Consider the following 26560-nt stretch of genomic DNA (forward strand, 5'->3'; position numbering starts at 1 on the left):
GTGTTCGATCACCAAAGGAGCGGGTGGGTAAGAGAGAAGACTAGGGCTCAGGACTGTGCCAAGATATTCACAGTTGGAGCGAGGAAGGTAGCATAGAGCCCCCATCTCTTCCCCACCAGGCCCGGGCGACTACATATCCCAGCATCGCTCGCTCAGGCCGCGGGAAGGTGAAAAAAAAAAAAAAGTTTGGGCCAAGCATTCCCGGAATGCGCTTCCTGCTGGCGCGGAGCGGGGGGCGGGCGGGGCTGGGGAGGGCGGGGGGCGGCGCGGCCGGAGCCCGGGGCGCGCACTCGGCCCGGCCCGGGCCCCAGCATGGCCGAGCCGCTGCTCAGGAAAACCTTCTCCCGCCTGCGGGGCCGGGAGAAACTTCCCCGGAAAAAGTCGGACGCGAAGGAGCGCGGTGAGCCGGGGAGGCGGCCGAGGAGGGGGCGCCGAACCCCGCCCCGCCCGGGAGATGGTCCCAGAGCTCCAAGGCGGGACGGCTGGGGGGCGAGGGGGAGCCCCGCGGAGTCCCCTGCGGCCCCGGGTGGGGGACAGAGAGCGGGCAGGGGTCCTGGCAGGAAGGGGCTGGGTGGGGGGGAGAGGGGGCGCGGACCGTTATGTGCGCCTGGCTTGCGATGCCGGCGCTGCGGGCTCCTTGCGAGGCCCGGGAGGGGGCCTCGTCCCTGACAGGAAATGGGGCCGAGACCGAGCGCCTGGAGGGTGGAGGGGAGGAGGAGTTGGGAAGCTGGCAAACGGGCCCAGTCAGGCCAGGCTGGGACACCCTGCGCCCTGGAGACCCGGGACGGGAGATGGGTAGCGAACTCCTGCAGAGGAGGGAGAGAGGCGGTGCATCAGCCACAGTGGCCACCCTCCAGCCCCCTCCCACCTATTAACCAGTGACTGCAGCTGCGCCCACCTTAAGCAGCCCTAGGAAACTCTCCCTTTTAGACGGGCGGGGAAACTGAGGCACGGAGCAGTTGGGTCATTTGCCCAGAGCCAATGAAGTGACTTAAACAGCTCTTTGGACAAGCTACTAATAGAGACCCCCGAGACAGGATCCAGGGCGTTGGAAATCAGAGTTGACCAGAGGAGGGAGTCCACCAGCAAACTGGAGCTGGGAGCTGCGTGGGACGGAAAGTCCGGGAAGGAAGGAGTTAAAGGAGGGAGGCCTGACGACTCTGCGATCTGACCTCCCCCCCCCCCCCCCGCCCCCAATCCTTTCCCAAAGATTCCCAAGGTTCCTAGAGCAGAGAGAAGGGACAGGGGTGCCCACGCACAAACACAGACAGGAAACAGCCCAGGATGTCAGAGAAGGGAGAATGGAGCAAAGGGGAGGCCCCAAGGCGTTGACCGTGGGGATCTGGACTGGGCTGAGAGACAGGGCCCACTCCAGGATGGGAGCAGAGTCTAGAAGACAGGCAAGGGGTGGTGGGTGGGGAGTGCTGTAGAAAGGGGGACCCCAGTACTAGTTGTCGCGCCTGCTCCTGTCTTCCGAAAGGAGCAAGCCAGCCTTCACTGTGGGCTGCGTGCTTGACCATAACCCGGATGCCTAGGAAGCAGTCCCCACGAGTTCTCTGATGCCTCCCTGGAGGGGGGCATTGAATTTCCCCATTTCACAGGAGGGCACTGAGGCTCAAAGATGGAAAGCAACTTGCCCAAAGCCACCCAGTAAGAAAGGACAGGGGCAGAGCTCCATGCCAGGGGTGGGAGGTAGAGCTGAGAATGCAGGGCCCAGGTCTGGAGATACCCCACTGGACACCTGAGGTTGAAGGGCGGAGGGACACCGTTTGGGACCCCAGGACCTAAGAGCAGGTGGGCCCTAAGCTGGCAACCAGTGAGATTGCTGACCTTTGCCCGCCCATTCCAAACAAACATGGAGTGAGTGCCAGCACTGTGTGCACCCCAGCCCTGGCCCCTGCTGGGGAAAGAGCCAGCGGCCTGGGGCTGCACTGGGGGCAGCAGAGGGGTAGCTGGGTCTCACTCCCCTTGCTCTCTGCCAGGCCGCCCAGCCCAGCGCGCGGAGCCCAGTCCTCCAGAGCCAGAGCCCCAGGCTCCCGAAGGGTCCCAGGCTGGAGCAGAGGGGCCCCCAAGCCCTGAGGCATCTCGGAGCCCAGCTCGGGGGGCCTACCTGCAGAGCCTGGAGCCCAGCAGCCGCCGATGGGTGCTGGGTGGGGCCAAGCCACCGGAAGAGGCTGCTTTGGGTCCCAGGGCACCTGGCAGTGGGGAGCCCGCTGGTGAAATCTGGTACAACCCTATCCCTGAGGAAGACTCCAGACCCCTGGCACCTGAGCCCGGGGGACCACAACCAGGCTCAGCTGAACTAGAGGGCCCGGCCTCACAAGGTGAGCATAAGCCTCATAACCTCCAGCCCCCCAAGATGACCACAAGCTTCACCCCCGTCCCAAGCCCAGGCTTCTGAACCCTGAGATCTGCTGTTCCCCAGGCACAGCCCCTGCCAGCCCCCCAACCAAAGCCTCCCGCACGAAGTCCCCTGGCCCAGCCAGGCGCCTCTCCATGAAGATGAAGAAGCTGCCTGACCTGCGGCGCCGACTGAGCCTGCGGGGCACCCGGGCTGGCCGAGAGCGTGAGAGGGCCGCCCCCGAGGGCTCCGTCATCAGCCGTTACCACCTGGATAGCAGTGTGGGGACGCCGGGACGGGCAGCAGGGGCTGGGGCCACACGGGGCCCTCGGGCCGGTTACCTCAGTGATGGTGACTCACCGGAGCGCCCAGCAGGGCCCCCATCGCCCACTGCCTTCCGGCCCTACGAGGTGGGCCCATCAGCCCGAGCACCCCCCGCCGCACTCTGGGGCCGCCTCAGCCTACACTTGTATGGGCTGGGGGGACTGCGGCCGGCACCTGGGGCCACCCCAAGAGACCTCTGCTGCCTACTGCAGGTGGATGGGGTGGCCCGGGCCCGAACGGGGCCACTGAGGGGGGGGCCGGATTTCCTGCGGCTGGACCACACCTTCCACCTGGAACTCGAGGCTGCCCGGCTGCTGCGGGCCCTGGTGCTGGCGTGGGACCCCGGTGTCCGGCGGCACCGACCCTGCGCCCAGGGCACTGTGCTGCTACCCACAGTCTTCCGAGGTAGGATACCTGGCTGCAAGGGAGGAGCGGTGGGCACAGGATGCACATCTCCCTTTCCCCCAGGGTGTCCAGGGTGGGGGTGTGGCTTGGAGCAGGGGGCCAGGGCATAGAGCCTGTGGGGCCAGACCCCACAGATCCCCTTGTGTCTTCAGGCTGCCAGGCCCAGCAGCTGGCAGTGCGCCTGGAGCCCCAGGGGCTGTTGTATGCCAAGCTGACCCTGTCAGAGCAGCAGGAAGCACCAGGCACAGCTGAACCCCGAGTCTTTGGGCTGCCCCTGCCGCTGCTGGTGGAGCGGGAAAAGCCCCCGGGCCAGGTGCCCCTCATCATCCAGAAGTGTGTTGGGCAGATCGAGCGCCGAGGGCTGCGGGTGAGCCCCCTGCCCCATTCCAGCTGGCCCTCAGACCTACACCCCAGGACACCCAGCAAACAGAGGCCAGGCCTTCCCCACACATCCGCCCTGCCTGAGACACAGCTAGCTCCAATCCCAGCTTAGACAAGGGCGGGAGGCTCCCCTAGACCATAGCACCCAGCCCAGAACCCATAGGTCATCCATCCGTTTAGTAATACATGGTCCCAGACCTTCTGGAGCTCAGAGTCCAATGGGAGAAAAGACATGATTCCAGTAACTCACAGGTGTAAAACTGGGGCTGGCACAAGAGTGAAGGAGCTGGGAGAGCTTAAAGCAGGGTCTGATGCTGGTTGGAGTAGTCAGGAAAGGCTTCCCAGAGGAGGTGACAAGTGAGCTGAGAAGGAGGGTGGTGCCGGGACGAATGATCCAAGCAGAGGGTTTCCAGGGCCAGGTTGTTCAGGCAGCCAGGTGGGGACCCCATGACAGGTGTCAGAGGAGCAGGAAGGCAGCTGGGGAAGCCACAGCCAGCCCCCAAGCCCTCAGCCCACTGCCACCCTGACCCAGACCTCCAGCCCCCACCCCCCCACCCCCCGGCCCTGATCCGTTTGTAGCACAGGCAAGAAGATCGCTCTCTGTCCCCACCCCTAGGTGGTGGGGCTGTACCGTCTGTGTGGCTCGGCAGCCGTGAAGAAAGAGCTTCGGGATGCCTTTGAGCGGGACAGTGCAGCCGTCTGCCTCTCTGAGGACCTGTATCCTGATATCAATGTCATCACTGGTCAGCATGCCCTTTCTGTCCCCTGCCTGCTCCCTATTCAAACTTCACCTCAAGGGAGTCCCTGTGACCCCTCTGCTCTGGGACCTCACCCTTTCTGCCTGGCTTTGTTTTCACTTTCCTGTGCCTGTCCTCCTCTTCCCCCTCCCAGCCCCAGCTGACCCCTCCAGCCTCAGAAGCCAGGGGTGCCCTGACCAGAGTGCGCCCTGTGTCCACAGGCATCCTCAAGGATTATCTTCGGGAACTGCCCACCCCGCTCATCACCCAGCCCCTCTATCAGGTGGTGCTGGAGGCCATGGCCCAAGGACCCCCAAGCAGGGCACCCTCCAGCACTGAGGGCACCCGTGGGCTCCTCAACTGCCTGCCAGATGTGGAGAGGGTAAGTTGGACCTGGTGGGAGCAGGCAGGACTGACTGGGCTGACACCAGTAGAGTGTTTCACCCACACCTGAGCCCATGATGTGCATGAACTTGTGGCATTGTCACAACCCTAGAAAGTAGGTGCTATTAGTATCCCCACTTCATAGCTATGGAAACCTAGGCCCAGAGCAGTTAAGTGAGTTGCCCAAGGTTGCACAGCCAGGATATCACAAAAATGCAGGCTCTGAATACAGGTCTGTCAACCTACCCACAAGGGAGGTTCCCGGCTGTGGGATCCTGGAGAAGTCCTGACCCTCTGTGCCTCAATACCCTCATGGGGTATAAACCCTAACATAGGATTAATGCTAGCCCTGCTTAATACGGAGAGGAGTGGGACAGGCACAGGAAAGTGAAAACAAAGCCAGCTAAGTTGCCTTCGTCCTCCGTCTCCCCTCCAGCATAATACTTATATCAAAGCCTTAGCTCAGCCATCAACCAGCTATGAGATCTCGAGTTTCCCCACTCTGGGCCGCCTTAGTCTCCCCTCAGGTTTGACAGGGGGCCAGCTTCACCCGCCTCGTGATTCCCAACCGTCTTCTCTCAGGCCACGTTGACTCTTCTCCTGGACCACCTGCGCCTCGTCTCCTCCTTCCACGCCCACAACCGCATGACCCCGCAGAACCTGGCCGTGTGCTTCGGTCCCGTGCTGCTGCCGGCGCGCCAGGCCCCCGCCAGGCCCCGCATCCGCAGCTCTGGGCCGGGCCTCACCAACGCAGTGGACTTCAAGCGCCACATCGAGGTGCTGCACTACCTGCTGCAGGCCTGGCCAGGTGAGCCCGCCCCTGGCCCGCGCCGCCGATCCCGGCCAGGCCGCCGCAGCGATGCTTTCTCGGGCGACCAATCAGAGTCTCGGGCTTGAGGCGTGCCACGCCCCCCCCCCCCCCCCCCCCCCCCCCCCCCCCCCCCGGCGCGGACCCTTGCGTAAACCGGTACCTGGTAGCCTCAGCAACCCGTTCAGATTGAGCCAATCCAGCTTGACGCGGTCAGAGGCCCTGCCTCCGGACCTGCCCATCAGAGGGCCGGTTGCCTAAGCAACCAGTTCTCCCTCGGCCGGTGAAATCCCGATGCCGTCGCGGGTCGGGTCTCCCGTCGGGCCAATCAGGGGCCTGGTTAGCTAGGCAGCCAGTCACGAGCCCCGCTCTTCCCCGCAGATCCCCGCAGGCCCCCGGAGCCTCAGGACCTCGCCCCGTACCTGCGGCCCAAACGGCAGCCGCCGCTGCACTTGCCGCTCGCCGGCCCCGAAGTGGTGGCTCGGCCCCGCGGCCGGGGCGGCCCCGAGAGCCCCCCGAGCAATCGCTACGCGGGCGACTGGAGCGTCTGCGGGCGGGACTTTCTGTCCGGGCCGGACTACGACCACGTGACGGGCAGCTGCAGCGAGGACGAGGACGAGGAGGCGGGCGAGCCGGCGGGCGCCGCGGACTTCGAAGACGACTTCGAGGCGCCCTTCAACCCGCACCTGAACCTCAAAGACTTCGACGCCCTCATCCTGGACCTGGAGCGAGAACTCTCCAAGCAGATCAACGTGTGCCTCTGAGCCGGGCGGGGCGGGACCCCGGTGACGAAGGGCCGGGCTCCTGGCTGCTGAGGCGGTGCCCCGGCGACCGAGGGGACCGGAGGGGACCAGACCGGTCGCCTGGGCCGCCGTTGGTTGCTGGGGAGTTGCCTAGTGACCAGCCAGCCCGTTGCTGAGAATCATTCCTCGTTTCCAGTGCTCAGTGGTGGGGCGTTGGTTGCAAAGCCTGGGGACTGGGGACTTTCGGGACCAGCTGTTGGGGACATCTTTTCTAAGTACCAAGGGCTTCTCCCCTTGCTGCCAAAAGGCACTTCTCCCGCTTGCTGGGCTGGCCTCTCTTGCCCCTCCCCCTTGGCCCGGGAATCACCAGTTACTGTGAGCATCACCCCGAGATGGTGAGACACTGCCCCCCCTTCTTCTACACCCCCAACCCCCACCCCCACCCTGTCAGTCTTCTTGCTGCTGCCAACCAAATCAGTATTAGCTTTAAGCACCGCACTCTGCTTCTCCCTGCCCTGGAAGGTCCAAGGACTATCATGAGGTGCTGTTTGGGGCAGGGTGGGGGAAAGCCCCTATCCTGGGCTCTGGCTGGATTAAGGGCAGCCCAGGGCCTTTAGAAAAATAGCTGGTTTCCCCACCCTCTCTTCCAAGGAAAACCCCGTGATTGCCTCAAACCAGGAAATGGAGATAGCAGAGTCTGGCCCTTCCCCTCCCGTTCTTCCTCCACATCCCTGAAGAAACTGAGCACTTACAAGACCTCCCTTTCGGAGGGGCCCCACCTGAAATGTCAGGCTGGGGGCACTTTGGTACGGAACATATTTATTGCCTCCGTGCGTGTGTGTCTGTGTGTGAGGACTAGTGTGCATGGACACGTCTGGGACAGGTGTATGGGGCTCTTTCAGGGACCTCTGAGGGGGAAAGAATTTGCAGTGGCCAGGCACCCTGAAATCCCCAGTAATGGAGCCTCAGTGGGCCCCAGAGTTCCAGTGGGAGAGTAGGTTCCCTCCTGTCTCCCCCTTTTCCCTCACTTCCATCTTTGTGGACAATAAATCAGTATGCACAAGTTCTGGAATGAGTGCTGGGGCCCACATGGGTGGTTTATTCAGTGTGCCCAAGAGGAAGGGCAGTTGTGCCCAGAGGAAAAGGCCCAGGAGCTCTCCAGTGCTGCCAGGGAACCTCTCTGAGCTCTGACCCACCCCCCCCAGCCCCACCCTGTCTTCAGGGAGGGTTGTAGAGTCACCGGACCTGATCAGCCAGGTCCAAGGCAGGCAAGGATGAGACTAAACCAGCCAGGCACAGCCTAGGGGTGGGAAGGCCAAGGGTACTGACCCATGAGGCCCTACACAGCAATGGAGCCATCTCGGAAGTCCGTCCTCCCAATGAGGATGTTGACCACAACCGGGTGGCCACCTCGGCACTGCTGCTGAGCATCACGAAGCACCTCGACCACCTGATCTTCTTTCTCCCGTGAGAGCAGCAAGCCCTGGGCCCCAAGTCCCATGGCTGCCCGGTGATAATCTAAAAGGGGAAGTCAAGTCAGATGGTGGCAGGGACCTAGGCCACCATGCAGTCAGCCCAGGAGAGGAACACATGAAACAGGTTCCCCCTCTCTCCACCCTACCCCAGCTTCTCACCAGTGTAAGCCAGGCCACAGGCCACATTGCTGCCCAGAGAGGGCACCTGCTCCCGAGAAATCTGGGTCCAGCCAGCATCATTCCCTATCAAAGCAATCACTGGGATCTGCAAAGAAAGGATGAGGCCAGGCCACAGCCTTCAGTTTTAAGGCTTGGCCAGCCAGAGGAAAAGACAGGGACAGGACCTTTGCCAGACAGAAGCAGCTCCCTCCCTAGCCCTGCCCACCCCTGATGACCTCTCCCAGAACCCCAAGCTCTGAGCTTCCCTCTGGGCAGCTCGGTCACCTTGTGCCTGACGAAGGTGTCAAATTCAATGAGGCTATAGCCAAAAGCTCCATCTCCAAACAGGCACCACACCTGAGCAGGGAACAAGGCTGGTTGAGTGGCTCACTGCCCAGAAAACCCACTCACTGCCCCCCGCCTCCAGCACCCTCACTCACCTCGGCATCCGGCCGGCACAGTTTGGCCCCGAGTGCAAATCCTGCACCAACGCCCAGAGTCCCAAAGGCCCCTAGGAAGACCAAGAGCAGGTGGGTGTAAAGGGGCCTGGACAATGCTAGCTGTCCCAGGCACAGGCCCCTCCTTACCAGGATCGAGCCAGCACAGGGGGCCACGGGGCTGCACCAGGTGGGCGGCAGTACCCACAAAGTCCCCACCGTCGACCACCAGAATCGAGTTGTCAGGCAGAGTTTCCTCCACCAGCTGCAGTACCCGCACTGGGTTCAGGTGCTGGGCTACAGGCACCAACCCCTTCTCCCTGCCACGGAACAGCACACGTCAGCAGGGCCGGCAACAGAGCCTTCCAGGAACCCACAACCACACCCCCAGCCCATGCATGCGTCCACTCCACCCGGTCCCCACCGAAAGGCCTGCTCCTTCTGCCGGTCAGCTTGCCGAAGCTCCTCTGTCCAGTCTGAGGCCCACGTCTGGCCCTTAAGGCCCTCCGCCAGCCTCACCACAAAGGAGCCCACGTCTCCTAGGGAAGGAAGAGGACACAGCTGCAGGGAAGTGGCCTCCTGCCCTTCCAGCACCAGAGGCCCAGTGACAGCAGGAATCCAATGGCAACATTCCAGCAGGAGACAAGGAGGCAGGCTGGGGATGTTCCTAGGGCAAAACAGGTAAAACACACGCCAGAATCTGCCAGAACTAGGTTAGGGCAGCCAAGGTGAGGCGGAGAGCAAGGCCAGAGAAATGAACGTTTAGGAAGCACAAAGTGGGTAAGAATCCCAAGCAGCCTTGTTGCCTGCCTCCTCCTCACCCCCCAGATCAGGCGGTGCTGTCAGTCCCGCCTCTAAAACACGTCCCTCCAAACACCTTCATCAGCCAAGCATGTCTCTCCGACCCAGATATGCAGAGTGCTTGTGAAGTGACCGAGAAATGGGCCAGTGATGTACTTTTCATCTCGGTCTTAGAAATGATCCCATGGAGGCTCAGAAGCGGAGTTTGTCATCCCTGTCTGTGCCCGCTCCAGGCCTCGTCCTTTCTGTCCTGGCCCAGGTTAACGGGCCCCTGGCCTCCACCTGCCCTCTCTGACTCACTGCCTACCAGCTACTACAGTGGACCTGCCCAAACACGAATGCAGCAATGCCACTTCTCTGCTTGAATCAAGAGTTCCATGTAGCAATAATGCAATATATGTTAAGAAAAAAAAAAAAGAAGAAGATAGCAGGAGGGGAAGAATGAAGGGGGGGAAATCAGAGGGGGAGACGAACCATGAGAGATGATGGACTCTGAAAAACAAACTGAGGGTTCTAGAGGGGAGGGGAGTGGGAGGATGGGTTAGCCTGGTGAGGGGTATTAAAGAGGGCACGTTGTGCATGGAGCACTGGGTGTTATGCACAAACAATGAATCATGGAACACTACATCAAAAACTAATGATGTAATGTGTGGTGATTAACATAACAATAAAAAATTAAAAAAAAAAAAGTTCCATGTAGCACCGTCAATATGCTTGGAACAATGGGCAGAGCCGAGCACATAAAGGCTGTGGGAGCAGACTGAACAGGGATGGCACGAAAGGACAACAGAGGCCTCAGGGGCCCAGGAGGAAGATCTCTGTCCTCCAGGCAGCTGGCAGCATGGGAGGGTTTGCAACCAGGGGCACGATCACATGCACATTCCCAGGCCCTCCCTCTTATGCACGCCCCACCATTTGTTCATCCAGAAGCACCCATGAGTCTGAGAGCCAAATGCGTGTCCCTGGCTGACTGGGTGCCCACCGGGGCAGGGTCTGGGCTTTGCTCACTAGCACCTGGCTCAAACCAGCTACAGCAGAGGTCAGAAGGAAGACAGGGAAGCACATATATGTGTTGGGGGGGGGGGTCCCAGGAGCTCACCCTGCACGGCTTCCTGGGGCTTCCAGAACATGTCTGAATTAAGCAACATCTCTTTCCGGTTACGGTTGACAATGATGATCTTGCTGCTGCGGCTGAGGACACGGCCATAAGACAGACGGAAGTCACACACGGCTCCTGGAGTGGGGAACCAGGTCTCAGTGGCTGGACAGCCAGTGTCCCACCACCTTACTTAATCCAGCACAGCAAGCTAAGCACAGAAGGGTCCCCATCCTTCCTTCCTCCCTGTACCAGTACCGCGTGCAGTGACTTCACAGCTCCCCACCCCTCAAATCTGGGCTGGCCTCGGGGACGTGCTCTGACCAATAGAGTGTGGCAGGTGAAGGCAGGCGTTCCCAAGATCAAGCTTCAAGAATTGTGGCTTCTACTGTCTCTCTCTTAAAAAACCTTGCTCTCCCATCCCTGCATGTTTCTCATCCTCCACCAAGTGAGCAAGCCCAGGCTAGCCTGCTGGATGATAAGAAAGCTGGAGGAAGAGGTAGGGAAGAGTGAAAGAACTCAGTTATCCCTGCGAAGGCCATGTCAGCCCAACCTGTAGTCAGCCAAGGCCAAGTACATGCGCCAGCCCAGCCCAGATCAGCCCAGATGCCTTCCTGCCTCTCCACCTACAGACTCATGAATGAGCCCCATCAAAACCAGAAAAACTACCACCTAACCTCTAGGTGGACCTTAAGAAATGGTAAGTTCAAGTCACTGAATTTAGGGATGGTTATTACACAACAGAGAACTGATACAACTATTACGTGTTGGCAGGACTCCAAATACTTCACATGAAAATGTACACGCCATACGTGTCTGTGCTATAGAAATCCTGTATGAAGCATACAAATGCAAATGCGGAACATAAATACCGCAGGTGCCCACTATCCGTGCATCCTCCTCTGTGCGAAGCTGAGTCCTACAACACAGCGGCAACCTTGCGAAAGTCTGCCTAGACTTCAAAGTACACGGTTGGCCAAACCCCTGAAAGGGGAAGGGGTGGGGCCCAAGATAAGACGGTGGGTGATTATGAGGGTAGGGTGCCAGTAAGTACCTGACTAGGAGGGTCAGGGTCACAAAGGCGGGGCGGGGGGGGGGGGGGGGCCTGGAGGGAGGAAAAAGGAAGAGGGAAGAGGGCAGAGGAGGCCGAGGCCCACCTGCCAGAAGGACAACGTCTGCTTTCTTCAGGGCAGCGCTACGGTTCTGCTGGATGTGGAGGGGGTGGTTGCGGCCCAGCAGTCCTCGTGCCATCCCTCCCAGGAAGCAGGGGATGCCGAGGGTCTCCACAGCAGCCCTGAGGATCCGGGCAGAACAGAGGTGAGTACAGTGTCAAGGGCGGGCCCCCAGCCCACAAGGCAACAGGAGACCAGGGACCAGGTATCTGACAGGAAGGGCAGGGCTGAGACTTCTCACCGAAGTTTGTCAGCAGGTGTTGGGGGCAGCAGAGCCTGGCTCCCCAGCACAATCAGCGGCTTTTTGGCTCGGCTCAAGACTTCCATACAGCGCTGAACCTGGGATGAGAGATGGGGCTCAAAGAGCCCACCGTGTGAGTCACCATCAGCCCCCAAGATCAACGCCCCAATACTGACTCAAAGAGAGACCATCCTGCCAGGTGGGGGTCCTCAGCCAGGGAAGAGAGGCGATTCACCTGCTGGGAGGATGCCTGGGGAATGTCCAGAGGCAGAGGGCCCTCAGGCTGAGGCTCCCAGGCTCCTGCAAAGAGGTTGGCCAGGTAATTCTCTAAGTACCTGCAAAGGTGAGAGGAAGAGGCGGTTACCAGGATCAGTGACAGGGGCTCCAGGAGCTGGAGGCGGCCAGGGTCTAGGAGGGAAGTGAGACAGGCACAGGAGTGGACCAGCAACACCCCAGGAGAGGCACACGCCAATGGCCGAGTCTCCAGCAGCTGGTTTCCCTCAGAAGCTTCTGGCGACTACCCAACCGCACACAGACCCTCAGAAACAAGTGACACAGGCGTGGAGTACCACGATCAGGGCCACAGACGGCTGCGAGGGCAGCCACATGCAGCTCCTCCACTTTCTAGCTGTGTGACCCGGCAACTGACTTAACCTTTCTGAGGTTAAGGTAATGTAAAAGGGAATCTCCCTTCCAAGGTTCACTACCTATCCATCCAGGAGATGAAGCACTTTGCAAAACACTGTATCAGGGAGGCTACTAATATCCCCAGCACTCAAGCCGCTTTCTCTCGCTTCTGACACCTCCTTCTGTCTCCTTACTCACTGGGTCCTAGGGCCCCGACCATCTGTGTGGGCCTGTGCAGGGCCTGGAGACAGAGAGATACCTCCTGCCCAGCTCTGACCTCCCTGAGGAACACCCAGCCCAACCAAAAACAAGACACGTGGGCGTTGGCAGAAAGCAGCCAGAGCCTGAAGCTTGTTTCTCTTTTAAGGAGGAACCGAGATTGTAGAGAATGAGAAGAGACCAAGGAAGAAACCAACATAAAAAGAAAAGGCAAAAAAAGGGCTAGGGGCTGAGTAGGGGGAGCCCAAGAGAGAGGAGGAGAATGGAGGAGCGCCTGGGTGGCTCAGTCAGTTGAGCATCCACCTTCAGCTCTGGTCATGATCCCAGGGTGCTGGGATCGAGTCCCACATCGGGCTCCCTGCTCAGCGGGGAATCTGCTTCTCCCTCTCCCTCTGCTGCTCCCCCTGCTTGTGTTCCCTCTCTCGCTGTGTCTGTCAAATAAATAAATAAAATCTTTAAAAAGAAATTTTAAAAAATTAAAAAAATAACAAAGAAGAGGTGAATGGGGGATGGGGGGAGCGGGGCAGGGAACAAAGAGACTGCTGTCACCCCCACAGAATAAAACTGTTTGAAACTTGAGCCTACCTGACAGGTCACCAGACACTTCCTACGTGTTCAGGACTTCTGAATCCCCCTCTGTATTTGTGGATCCCTAACCATGTTGGAGAAAAGATGGGAGATACCCTGCCTCACGTGTGATAGGGACACTGGACTCCAACCGTATCCTTATTTAAGAAAATAACAGTTAATTATTCACTCCCGCATTTTACACTATCAAAATGACCTCGTTTTACTCTTCACAGAATCTTAGTCTAGAGAGAAAAACAGGCAACGCTCCTCCATTTTACAGATAAGGAAGGTGAAGTCAAGAAAGGTTAAATGATTACGCTGTCCACCTTAAACTTCGCCCTATGTTAACTTATCTCAATTAAACTGGTGGAAAAAAAGAAAGGCTTCACCATTTGCTCAAGCTTAACACAGCTAGTTAGCCGCAGTCCTGGGATTTGGACCCATCTCTCTGGGCTTTCACTTCATTCATTATAGACAGCACATAGCTCTGTGGACAAAGCACTGAGGGGTCCTCCAGGCTGAATCCTCATGTGCCAGTAACAAGCTGGGTGACTTCATGCCAGTGATTTGGCCCCCTTGGGGCCAGTTACCCAATCTATGAAACAACTATCATAGTACCTTGCCATCTTGACTCAGCGTTGTTATAAAAGACACATGAATAAACTGCTACTCCCTGAGCCGGCCCTCAAGGTGTTCTCTCTCAAGGGGGCAACAGCCTGCCTGTCCTGGTACCTGCTAAGTATGGCACTCACTAAGTATGTGGTGAAAGGAGAACGGAAGGTGGAAGGGCAAACATAGGCAAAGGGAAGGGATAGAGGGGAAAGGAGAACTGACTCTCCTTCCTGTGCTGTCAGCCAGGCCCATCTCAGTGGTGACCAAAAACAGACCTCTTTCACATATCTCTGCCTGGGCTAGAACCCCTTTCTAGCCTCTCAACTGAAAGAAGCCCCCCTCAAGTCTGTTCTAGGAAAACCTTCGAGCTTGTCCCTTATCCTGGCCAGATGGAGGTCCAAGCACTCACATGAGATCCACCCGTGTCTCTGCATCTCACGGCCACCACCCGGATCCAGGCCACCACTGCCTCTCATCCCAAGGCCCACCACACCTCCTCCCTGGCTTCCCAGCTTCCACCCAACCCCACAGTCCATTCTCCAAGAGCAATCAGAGGGAACATAATAAAAACCTGAATCAGGGTATCCCACGCCTCTGCTAAAGGCCCTGTAATGCTTCTCAATGGAACTCAAATTAAAAAAAAAAAAAAATCCAGGTCCTCCCAATGGCTCCTGCTGGGTGCTCTGAGCTCAGCCCCTGTCCCTTTGCTCACCTGCTGCTGCCACATAGGCTACCTTGCTTTCCCAACCCACCAAGTTTGCTCCTGCCTCAGGACCTTTGCATATGTAGTCCCTCTACCTAGAATGCTCTTCCCCTGGCTGCCCTCCCCCCACTCAATTGATATGCAAGCTGATGAATGAGTCAAAGGAGGGACAGATGCTGGCAGGAAGTTACAAAAGAGGGCAGGGGGCTGGAGAGGGCATGGTGGGAGTGGGGCTACTCACCAGGAGACCAGTCGACCCATGAGGCCCTTGGGCGGATTGGCTGGCACCACCTCCTTCTGGACCATGAAGTAGGGGTACAGCACATCAATGGGCAGCTCCACAAACACTGGGCCTGCAGAGGGGCAGGGAGGATACTGAGCCTGCCATGCCTCCCTAGACCCAGGCCTTAGGGCCTGACCACTGCCCAGCACGTGCCCCCCACCTACCTGGGGTGCCCGACTGGGCAGCAGCCAGCGCAGCCCTCAGAGTGGGCACGATGTCTCGCACCCTCCGCACAGAAGCACAAAACTTGCACAGTGGCCTAAACAGGGACATCTGATCAATGGCCTGGAGTGCACCCCGGTTCTGGTGGAAACAGAGGCGTCCAGAGAGTCAACACATGAGCCTTCTGAGGCTCCCTGGGGCCCCCACCACCCACCAAGGACAAGGCACCTGTAGGAGCATGCTGGCAGCCCCACCCAGAAGCAGGACTGGGGACTGAGCTATCTGGGTGTTCTTCACTGCAGTCACCGTGTTGGTGAGGCCAGGGCCTGCTGTCACTGCGGCCACACCCACCGTCCCTGAAACACAGAATCCATCACAGCCATCTGTGCCCACTCTCCTGGCCACCTCTGAAAAAACTCCGCCCCTCGAAGACCTCCCATCCCATTCTCCCCAGCCCTCAGCCCTCTCTGCTCTGCCCTCACCGGTTAGGCGGGCCACGGCATCGGCGGCAAAGACAGCTGTGACTTCGTGGCGTGTGTCCACCACACGGATGCCCAGCTTCTCGCAGGCCACCAGCAGCGGGGAAATGTGCCCACCGACCAGCGTGAAGAGGAGCCGCACGCCATGGGCCCTCAGCACAGCTGCCACGTTCTCCCCGCCATGTTGAATGCTTGCCTTGTCCACCTGGGCCCACGGAGGGGGAGGAGCAAGATTATCAAGGACCAGAGCAAGGGCACCAGGGCAGGTAGGGAGAAGGCAATCTCACTCCCCCAAGGAGGGGGGCATGACAGAGTCAGAGAAAAGTCTGATGTTGGTTAGGCACCTAACATACTATGTGCCAGGTCCAGAGCAACAGGACATGTCATCCTATCAGATCATCTCGTAATTATATCCTTTTGCAGCCAGGGAGACCAAAACTTGTCCTGGCAATAGTCAAAGTCCCATATAACCAATGCTTTTGAGTGCCCTCCTTCTGTTACACTGCCTGTCTTGAAGGCAGTGGGGCAATCAGGGTGAAGGAGAGGGAAAATGGATCCCGAGAACCCGAAACAGTTTGGCCAGGGGCTACCTGCCGAGATTCCAGAACTGCCTGCCCTCCAGGGCCTGGTAGCCTGACTGCTGATTCCAGCCTGCTAGACTTCCTCCCACTCACTAGGAGGCAAGCCCAGTGGGCAGGCCCAGCCGACTTGCTACAGCCACCAAGCACCTGGCACACCGGCAGCCTGCTGGCACAGATCATGCTGAGGCTTCCCAGACCCTGCTTCCTCAGTGCCCTGCACAACACAGGCCTCTGCCTTAAACCTCCACAGATCCTCAAGGCTACTAGCCTTGCTCCCGTTGCTCCTGGTGAAGAAAGGAAGGACTGGGGAAGGAGTCCGGGGAAGGGGTAGATTCCTGAGGGAGGAGCCAAGTAGTTCAGAGTGAGGTCTGTGGGGTCGATTCTTCCCAAAAAGATCACCTATGGCAAGTTACCACACAAGCTGTCTTGAGCCTGTTTCCTCTTGGGGAAAATGAGGGCAGAAACAAAAGCAACTGCTCAGGGACGTGTTGAGAGGTACATGACAACTGTTACAGCCCCCCCTCAGGTGCCCGCCTTTGGCCCACTCTGACCACACCGGATTTAGGGAGCAGCGCTCTGTGAAAAGGGCCCGTGGCCACCGGGGAACGAGTGGGCCGGGCGCTGAGTCAACGTGCAGATACTCCAGATTCTCTCTTCCTAGAAGCAAAGTCCAGGGCCTTGTCTGCAACCTGGCAATGGGGACAGGGAAGTGGATAGAATTTCCTGACCGAGCCCCCCAGATTAGTCGGGCCTCACTTTCTCCGCCTGCAAAATCCGTGAGCTACAGGGAGTGCCAGGAGCTCGTTCCTTCTTTGGCTGCCCCCAGCCCGCCGCTGATCTGTGCCCCCGCACCTTGTGCATCAACTGATAGAAGAGCCCCAGGCGGTGCGCGGCGCCCAGCAGAGCGGCTACCAGCGTCCCGCAGACCAAGAACAGGAATGAGGGGAAGAAGTTCCCAGCAGGGGCGGCGGCCGCGAAGGTCTCCATGACGCGGCACCTGAAAGAAAGGACAGGGCCAGCAGCTGCGCGCAGAGATCTTTTCCAGAGGGTACGCCACCTCCCGCACGGATGCCGGGCCACGCCTCTTCCCCCCCCCGGTTCTGCGCGGCCACGCCCCTTACACCGCCTGTCTCGGGACGAGGCCACGCCTCTCGAGAACCAGGCCACGCCTCCTAAGACGCCAGCCCCCCCCTCCTTACGTCACCACCATCGCTGACACTAGGCCACCACAGGTCAATGGGGCCAGAACGGCCTCAACATGCCTTTTAACACTTACCTGCTTCTCAACGAATTGGCGGGGAGTCCCGCCTCTCTTTTACACCTGGATCCGAATCTCAGCCCAAAAGTTGACCCGCACACCCCGCATCTACGTCACCTAGGACGAGGCCACGCCCCCAAGCTAGTGTGCGGCCCTCTCCTAAAGCCAGACCTCTGCCCACTGCGAGCGCCGGAACTCGGCCGTACACCCCAGGCCGCGGGTCGAGGTCAGACGGCTTCTCCCACCCCAGGGGCACTCTGGCCTTCACCTGCGGGAAATGGCGCTGACTCCAGAGGAATTCGGCGCCCTTCGTGTCACGTGACCCAGGCCCGAGGCCTGGGGCGGGGGGACTGGGCCGGAGCTGTGGCCGTGACCCTTTCTCTCACTAAGATCAGCAATGCCCTGTAGGCCGGCCCGACGCGCGTGCGCAGAGCCGTAACCACGCTCTGGAACACAAGCACCTCCTATAAGGACCCTGTCCCTACTGGCCGCTCGCGCACAGGCCCCGCCTTCCCCGCCTCTCATTGGCTCGCACTTCAGGTCTAACACTTTTCTTTACGAGAGGCCACGCCCCTCGGCGGCTTGTAGGAGCCGAGACCCCCTGGAGCCGGCTTTCCGCGGCCTTCCATTGGCCCCACGTTTCAGCCTGTAGTCTTCGGGCTTTCCGATCCCGCCTGCTTTCACACCAGCCGTGCCGAAAGCCCCTTCAGATTAGCCGGACGTGATCGTCACAGGCCGCTCCCCAGAAGCCACCACCCGGGACCACGTCCCAGACAAGCCCCGCCCCCTCGCTCGTAGGCCCGCCTCTGCTGTTACCCCGCTTTCTTTCCCGACCCTTGGGGTTTCTCAGTTCAGAGTGCGGGGTGGTGGACATTCCGAAGCCGGACGGGCCTGGTTCCAGCCGTCTGGCCTCCGGAAAATGATCTCCCCATCAGCGAAGGGGAAGTAATTCTAGTGCTAAGCACCCTGCTACCTTCCAAAACGAATCTTGCCATTTTAACAGTGGCTCCCATCCTTGTCAACTTCGGGAGTTTCCCTCTAAGGATTCCACCCCGTTGTTAATTTTATCTTCTGTTGAATCATTCCTACTTTTCATTTCACCCATTTAAAAAAAGAAAATAATACTCTATTTGCCTCACATTTTCCACTTATGACTGTCCCTTTGCACCTCTTTTTAGCAAAATTCCTCCAACGACTTATCTATACTTGCTGTCTCATGAGCCCTCCTTCTATTCCCTCTTGAACCCACTCCAAACAGTCTCTCCCTGCCACTCTATGAGAGCTGTTAGGAGTATTCCAACAGTCTCCAAGCCGGTCCCTCTCCCTTCTATCTCTCATCTACCAGTTCAACCCCACTCTCCCTGCCTATAATTAACAGGATAAAATGCAAACTTCCTAGAAAGGCCTTCTAGGTCCAATTAAATTCCCAAAGCCAATAATGAAATAGTGATCATTACTTTTCATTAAGCACTTATTACATACGAGGGGCTGTTCCATACACTCTTCACATCAACTCATTTAATCCTCACAACAGCCCCGTAAGGTAGTTTATATTATTACTATCCCCATTTACGGATGAGGAAACGGAAGAGGAGGTTAAGGAACTTGCTCAAGTTCACACAGCTTGTAAGTGAAAGAGGCACAATGTGAGCTCAAGCAATGCTTCTGGCAGACTGGGAGCACCTCAGGAACAGGTACTGCGCTTCAACCACTTGGCTTCCCCATGCCTGTCACAGGGTGTAACATTTGGGACCCACCCAGACACCCTTGCACTTAACACTGGATTTTATTCTAAATGAGTTGGAAAGCGGAGAAGATTCTGAACAGCCTAAGTCACACAAAACCTGCACACTGTTATTCATAGGGGCTTTATTTGTAATAGCCAAAAACTGGAAAAACCAAATGTCCCTTGTGAAAAATCAATAAAAGGAAACCTCATTTAAAAGGAGTTGGGAGGCTAGAACGGGAGCTCACACGCCCTACCACTCATCATCAACTGCAGACCTAGCAGGAAGAGACTTACCTTGTAAGTCTTGAGAATAGATACTATTGTACTACTCCAGCAGGAGAAAGAAAGGTTTTCCTCCGCCCCCAGCAACAACCCAGCTAATGAGGGAGGGTGACAGCTCAGCCAATGAAAAGTCACTATTCTTGGAACTCCCAGTTTACTCCAATGAGCTTTTGGGTTATAACAGCTCCTCCCAAACCTCCCTTTTCTTCTATAAAAAACATACCTTGCCTGTGTTCTCCAGATTTGCGTATAATTTTGCTGAGCTTGTGTGTCCTGAATTGTAATTTTCTGCTATCCCTCAATAAGCCCAAATAACTGATGGTTTTATCTTTAAAATTAATGCCCTCAATAGGTGAATGGTTCAACAAGCTGTGGTCCGTCCCTATCATGGAACACTACTCAGCAATAGAAAGACGAACTATTGAAACACAAAACAACTCGGATGAATCTCAAAATAATTATGCTCAGAGAAGAGATTGTGGTTCCCAGAAGGCAGGGTGGGAGGAAGGAATAGGAGGGAAACTGGTCAAAAGGTACAAACATCCAGTTAAAAGATAAATAAGTCCTGGGGATGTAATTTACAGCTTGGAAACCACACTTAACAATATTGTATTGTAGGGGCGCCTGGCTGGCTCAGATGGTTAAGCGTCTGCCTTCCGCTCAGGTCATGATCCCGGGGTCCTGGAATCGAGCCCCACATCGGGCTCCCTGCTCAGCAGGGAGTCTGCTTCTCCCTTTTCCTCTGCTGTTCCCCCTGCTTGTGCTCTCTCTCTCTCTCTCTGTCAAAAATAAATAAAATCTTAAAAAAAAAAACAATATTGTATTGTAGATCTGAAAGTTGCTAAGAGAGTAGGTCTTAAAAGTTCTCATCACAAGAAAAAAATTGCAATGGTGTGAGGTGATGGATGTTAGCTTATTGTAGTCATTGGTTGTATACCTTAAAGCACAATGTTATATGTCAATCATACTTCAATAAAAACGGAGGGTGGGGGGGCAAGAAAAACCAGAACCACAAACATCAGTCATAATTTATGTTTAATTCTGGCAAAGGTCTGTGGGATTGTATGTTGCATATGTTATTATTCCTAGACAGACTCTTGAGTTTCTATTTGAATGTTCTGGCCTTTTACCTTTTGATGAAATCAATGATATTTTTGGTGAAATAGTTTTAAAGAATGAAGATGTTATAAATTATACATCAGATTAATATATCAGATATCAGCATTCCTTATGCTGGTGTCATATAATCCTGACTATTTAAAATTATTTTAATCTCCAAAACCATTTAATTTTCTGTGTTGAATGGAATACCATTTCTGTAATAGAGAAATAAGATATTATTAAAAAGGTTTACTTTAAATATCACTTATTCTTTAATTTTAGAAAGGCTATTAACTCTGTGTTCTCAGATTATCATTACAAATCAAATTATGGGGGCACCTGGTGGCTCAGTTAGGGTTAAGTTAAGCATCTGCCTTTGGCTCGGGTCATGATCCCAGGGTCCTGGAATCGAGCCCCGCATCGGGCTTCCTGCTCAGCGAGAAGCCTGCTTTTCCCTCTCCCATTCTCCCTGCTTATGTTCCCTCTCTCGCTGTGTCTCTCTCTGTCAAATAAATAAATAAAATCTTTTAAAAAAAATCAAATTATGCTGAACATTAAAGAATGTGACAGAAAAAGATTATCCTAAGCAAAGAAATTGTATGTTTCAGGCATTTCAAAAATTTAAATTTTAGCCTGGACAAATTATTTTTTTAATCTTTTTTTTTTTAAGATTTTGTTTATTCATTTGAGACACAGAGATACAGAGAGAGAGAGAGCATGAGCAGGGAGAGAGGCAGAGGGAGAAGGAGAAGCAGGCTCCCCGCTGAGCCAGGAGCCTGATGTGGGGCTCAATCCCAGGACCCTGGGATCATGACCTGAGCCAAAGGCAGATGCTTAACCGACTGAGCCACCCAGGCACCCCCTGGGCAAATTATTTTTAATTGTTGAAATATGTAAGCAAAAAGAAGAGCTTGCCTACTTTTAGAAAAAAATTAAGTCAACAAATAGACCAAGTAAGTATATTTGATAAGTTTAAAGTTACCATTTTTTTCTTTTTAGAGTAATTCACTAAGCAGTGTAATTAAAACAGAATGAGAGTTTGTGAAAATTTTTATTTTCACTTAGAGATGAAAATATTGGTGATAGTGCCAAACTAAATCTAAGTCATAGCCAAACAAAAAGAAACAAAACCCAACACACAGACACAGCATGTTAAGATTTTAGAGACTACTCTTAATCTTAGGAAATAAACTGAGGATTACTGGAGGGGAGGGGAGTGGGTGGATGGGGTAATGGGGTGGTGGACATTGGCGAGGGTATGTGTTGTAATGAGCACTGGGTGTTGTATAAGACTGATGAATCACAGACCTGTACTCCTGAAACAAATAGTACATTATATGTTAATTTAAGAAAAAACTATATACTGGAGAAAAAAAAGAACAGGAAAAAATATCCACAAGCTATACATGTGTACACATACACACACACACACACACACACACACACACTTATGCTGAGTGAAAGAAGCCCATCTCCAAAGGTTACGTGCTATATGATTCCATTAATATGATATTCTCCAAGTACAAAACCACAGTGAGAGAGGACAGATCAGTGGTTGCTGAGGGAAAGGGAAGGATGTGACTATAAAGGGTGCAGGATGAGGGAGCTTTCTGAGGTGATGTTCTGTATCCAGATTACAGTGGTAGTGGCATGTTTTAAGATTCATTGAATTAAAAAAATCTATTTTAATGTATGATACTTTAAAATTTGGGGCCCCTGGGTAGCTCAGTCAGTTGAGCATCCAGCTCTTGGTTTCGGCTCAGGTCATGATCTCAGGGTCGCAGGATCCAGCCCCGCACTGGGCTCCGCACTCAGCACGGAGTCTGCTGGAGATTCCCTCTCTCCCTCTCCCTCTGCCCCTCCCCCCTCTCTATCTCTGTTTCTCTAAAAATAAATAAATAAATCTTCTTTTATATAAATAAATAAATTGTACATATAATTTCATACATATGTGTGTATAGAGATAAATATTATACATACACAATGTAAATAAATAGTTTTTAAAGATGCACTAGCAGAAATAAGTCAGACTGAGAAAGACAAATACCATCTGACTTCACTTATTTGTGGAATCTAAAAAACAAACAAACAAAAAAAGAATAAACAAACAAAAAGCAGAATCAGACCTATAAATAAACCAATAGTTGCTAGAGAGAAGGGGGATAGGAGGATGGGCAAAATGGGTGAAGGGGAGTGGGAGGCACAGGCTTCCAGTTATGCAATGAATAAACCATGAGACTGAAGGGTACAATATAGGGAATACAGTCAATGATACTGTAGTGTTGTTGTCCGGGGACAGACGGCAGCTACACGTGCGGTGAGGACAGCAGAGGGTTCAGAGATGTGGAATCGCTATGTGGTACGCCTGAAACTAATGTAACATTGTGTGTCATCAAAGTTTTAAAAATGTAGCAAACAAAAGATCCACTAGCATCAAACTGAATTATTTTTCCTCGAAGTAATCAGTAGCCCTGAGAGAGAATTAGAAAAAGGAATGCATTTTTGCCTGGGTAATGCAAAGTTTTCTTTTTTTTTTTTTTTTTTTTTTTTTTAGGCAAAGTTTTCTTTAACGCCATCTTCAGGAAATGTTACTGTTATGTGCTTCACATTTTGGGGAAACAGTGACCTTGCCAGACCTTCATATCCTCATCAAGCCTCATATCTATGAGCTCCAGAGACAGCATAGGGCCTGAAAATGTCCAAGAGAGAAGAGATCATCGGTGTCGATTCCTCCATTTAATGACCTCTGAGTCACAGAGAAGGGGAGGGATCTTCCCATGCCCCCACGAGTGGTTCAGGGGTAAACTAGCACCCAGATCTCCAGATTCTGGTTGAGTGGACAGTGTTTCTAAGTGCTCACACAGCCTTTGAGAGGGAGCGCAAGGTGCCCAGAGCTCCTTCTAAATTGACGGGAGCCCCCAAGCCTTGTTTCCATCTGCTTGAGCCGGAGGCGGCACCACTGGGGCCTCCAATCATCCTCAGGAGGGGCAAATCCTACCTGGCCCCCACACCTGCACTAAATGCCTAATGAGGAGGAGCGAACCCACACTTCCATCCTCCAAAGCAGAGGAATGAAAGCCAGTCAGTCCTCAAACGGAATCAATCAATCAATCAATCAATCAATCCACAGAAACCACAAAAACAGGCACGCCCCAGAGATATCGCAGATTCAGGTCCAGACCAGCACAATAAAGCAAGTGAAATGCATTTTCTGGTTTCCCAGCGCATGTAAAAGTGATGTTTACATGGCACTGTAGTCTAGTATGTGTGCAACAGCATTGTGTCTGAAACAGCAATGTACATACCTTAGTTAAAAAATATTTTATTGCTAAAAAAATGCCAACCATCATCTGGATTTTCAGTGAGTCATGACCTTGTTGCTGGTGGAGAGTCTTGTCTCCACGTGCTGGCTGCTGACCGGTCAGGGTGGTGGCCGCTGATGGCTGGGGGGGCTGTGGCAGTTTCTTAAAATAAGTCAACATGAAGTTTGCTGCATCGATTGGCTGTTCCTTTCATGAACAATTTCTCTGTAGCACACGATGCAGTTTGATAGCATTTTACCCCCAGTAGGACTTCTCTCAAAATTGGAGTCAGTCCTCTCAAACCCTGCTGCTGCTTTATCCACTCAGTTTATGTGATATTCTAAATCCTTTGTGGTCACTTCAACAATCTTCACAGCATCTTCACCAGGAGTAGATTCCAGTTCAAGAAACCACATTCTTTGCTCATCCATTAGAAGCAACTCCTCAGGGGCGCCTGGGTGGCTCAGTCAGTTAAGCGTCTGCCTTCGGCTCAGGTCATGAGTCCCGGGATCAAGCCCCACGTCAGGGTCCCTGCTCAGCGGGGAGTCTGCTTCTCCCTCTCCCTCTGCCCCTCCTCCTGCTTGTGCTCTCTCTCTCTCTCAAATGAATAAGTAAAATATATTTTTTAAAAAGAAGCAGCTCCTCATCCGTTCAAGTTTTAGCATGAGATTGGAGCAAGTCAGTCCCATCCTCAGGCTCCGCTTCTGATTCCAGCTCTCTTGCTGTTTCCATCACACCTGTGGTTACTTCCTCCACAGAAGTCTTGAACCCTCAAAGTCATCCATGAGGGTTGGAATCCACTTCTTCCAAAATCCTGTTCATGTTGATATTTTGACCTCTTCCCATGAGTCACAGATGTTCTTAATGGCGTCTAGAATGGTAAACCCTTTCCAGAAGGTTTTCAATTTACTTTGCCCAGATGCATCAGAGGAATCACTGTCTATGGCAGCTGTAGCCTTACAAAATGTACTTCTGAAAGAATAAGCTTAAAAGTCAAAATTACTGGGGCACCTGGGTGGCTCAGTCGGTTAAGTGTCCAATTGTTGGTTTCGGCTCAGGTTGTGATCTCAGGGTGGTGAGATCAAGCCCCGCATCGGGCTCTGCGCTCAGCGTGGAGTCTGCTTATTCCCCTCCTCTGCTCCTCTGCTCGCTTGTGTTCTTTCTCTCTCTCTCTCAAATAAATAAATAAACTTTTTTAAAAAGTCAGAATTTCTCCTCCGTCTATGGGCTGCAGAATGGATGTTGTGTCAGCAGGCATGAAAACAACATTAATCTTGTTGTACATCTCCATCAGTGCTCTTGGGTGAGTGCGTTGTCAACAAGCAGTAATATTTTTTTTAAGATTTTATTTATTTATTTGTCAGAGAGAGAGAGAGACAGAGAGAGCACAAGCAGGGGGAGTGGGAGAGGGAGAGGGAGAAGCAGGCTTCCCACTGAGCAGGAAGCCCACTGTAGGACTTGATTCCAGGACCCTGGGATCATGACCTGAGCCAAAGGCAGCCGCTTAACCGACTGAGCCACCCAGGCATCCCGAGCAGTAATATTTTGAAAGGAATCTTTCTCTTCTTTCTTTCTCTCTCTCTCTCTCTCTTTTTGAGCAGTAGGTCTCAAACAGTGGACTTAAAATGTTTAGTAAACCATGCTATAAACAGATGTGCTATCTTCTAGGCTTTGTTGTTCCATTTCTAGAGCACAGACAGAGTAGATTTAGCATAATTCTTAAGGGTCCTAGGGCTTTTTTTTTTTAAGATTTTATTTATTTATTTGACAGAGAGAGACACAGCGAGAGAGGGAACACAAGCAGGGGGAGTGGGAGAGGGAGAAGCAGGCATCCCTCTGAGCAGGGAGCCTGATGCGGGGCTCAATCCCAGGACCCTGGGACCATGACCTGAGCTGAAGGCAGACGCTTAACCATCTGAGCCACCCAGGCGCCCCATGGATCCTAGGGCTTTTGGAATGTTAAATAAGCAATGGCTTCAACTTCAGGTCACCAGCTGCATTAGCCGCCAATAAGAGTCAGCCAGTCCTTTGAAGCTTTGAAGCCAGGCATTGACTTCTCTCTATGAAAGTCCTGGATGGCATCTTCTTCCAATAGAAGGCTGTTTGGTCTACACTGAAAATCTGTTGTGTAGCCATCTTCATGAATTATCTCAGCTACATCTGGATCCCTTGTTGCAGCTTCTACGTCTGCACCTGCTGCTTCACCTTGCACTTTTAGGTTATGAAATTGGCTTCTTTCCTTAAACCTCATGAGCCAACATCCACTGGTTTCAGATTTTCCTTCTGCAGCTTCCCCACCTCTCTGAGCCTTCACAGAATTGAAGAGAGTTGGGGCCTTGCTCTGGACTAGGCTTTGGCTTAAAGGAATGTTGTTGTGGTTTGATCTCCGATCCAGACCACTCATACTTAGTCCACATCAGCAATAAGGCGGTTTCGCTTTCTTATTACCCGTGTTTGTTCACTGGGCTAGCACTTTAATTTCCTTTGCATTCCAAGTTGTTTGGCACAAGAGGCCTCACCTCCAGCCTCTCTCTACCTGCAGCCTGCCTTCCTCACTAGGCTTGATCGTCCTGGCTTTTGCTTTTAGGTGAGTGATGTGTGACTCTTCCTTTCCCTTGAACACTTAGAGATTACTGTAGGGTTGTTAATTGGCCTACTTTCAATATTGTTGTGGCTCGGGGAACAGGGAGGCCCAAGGAGAGGAGAGAGATGGGGGACCAGCTGAGCAGTGGAGGCGTGAGAACAAGCCCATTTGTTGTTTAAGTTTACCTACTTGTGTGGGCACAGCTCGTGGCACCCCAAAACAATTACAGCGGTGGCACCAAAGATAACTGAGCACAGCTCACAGTGATAGTGAGAAGGTTGGAAATACTGCCAGCACTAGCAGAAACGGACCCAGAGATGTGAAGTGAGCAAAAGCTGTTGGAAAACTGGCGTCAGGAGCCTCTCTCCACACAGGATTGCCACACACCCTCAATCTGTAAAAAAGCACGATGTCTGCAAAGCGTGGGGAAGGGAAGCACAGTAAAGCTATGTGCAATCAGACGAGGTATGCCTGTGCTAGGTTTTTGGTAGTTTTTAGTAATTTGTGAATCATCTGATTCCCAAATCTAGAAGAAAAATGGAAGCATCATACAAAAAATCTAAT

General features: G+C 54.1%; 2 protein-coding genes across 2 annotated transcripts; one reads left to right on the forward strand and one right to left on the reverse strand.

Moving 5' to 3' along the window:
- The first annotated feature begins 290 nt into the window (after positions 1 to 290).
- SYDE1 (synapse defective Rho GTPase homolog 1) lies at positions 291 to 7188 on the forward strand. The gene is made up of 8 exons (XM_032412286.1): positions 291 to 400; positions 1983 to 2324; positions 2426 to 3070; positions 3223 to 3437; positions 4068 to 4194; positions 4410 to 4570; positions 5155 to 5380; positions 5762 to 7188. The coding sequence occupies exons 1-8, from the start codon at positions 313 to 315 to the stop codon at positions 6142 to 6144; spliced, it is 2187 nt and encodes a 728-aa protein (XP_032268177.1). The 5' UTR covers positions 291 to 312; the 3' UTR covers positions 6145 to 7188.
- Positions 7184 to 17432, reverse strand: ILVBL (ilvB acetolactate synthase like). Its single transcript, XM_032412287.1, has 16 exons — positions 17017 to 17432; positions 16593 to 16737; positions 15163 to 15364; positions 14909 to 15036; positions 14683 to 14821; positions 14477 to 14588; positions 11740 to 11839; positions 11505 to 11602; positions 11249 to 11385; positions 10095 to 10229; positions 8619 to 8733; positions 8345 to 8514; positions 8198 to 8268; positions 8043 to 8114; positions 7758 to 7863; positions 7184 to 7641 (listed from the first exon to the last, which is right to left on the reverse strand). Exons 2-16 carry the CDS (start codon positions 16725 to 16727, stop codon positions 7463 to 7465), a joined length of 1899 nt encoding a protein of 632 aa, XP_032268178.1. The 5' UTR covers positions 16728 to 16737; positions 17017 to 17432; the 3' UTR covers positions 7184 to 7462.
- Positions 17433 to 26560: the final 9128 nt, after the last annotated feature.

Source organism: Phoca vitulina, unplaced genomic scaffold (assembly GCF_004348235.1).
Source record: "Phoca vitulina isolate PV1807 unplaced genomic scaffold, GSC_HSeal_1.0 scaffold13, whole genome shotgun sequence".
Classification (NCBI taxonomy): Eukaryota; Metazoa; Chordata; class Mammalia; order Carnivora; family Phocidae; genus Phoca; species Phoca vitulina.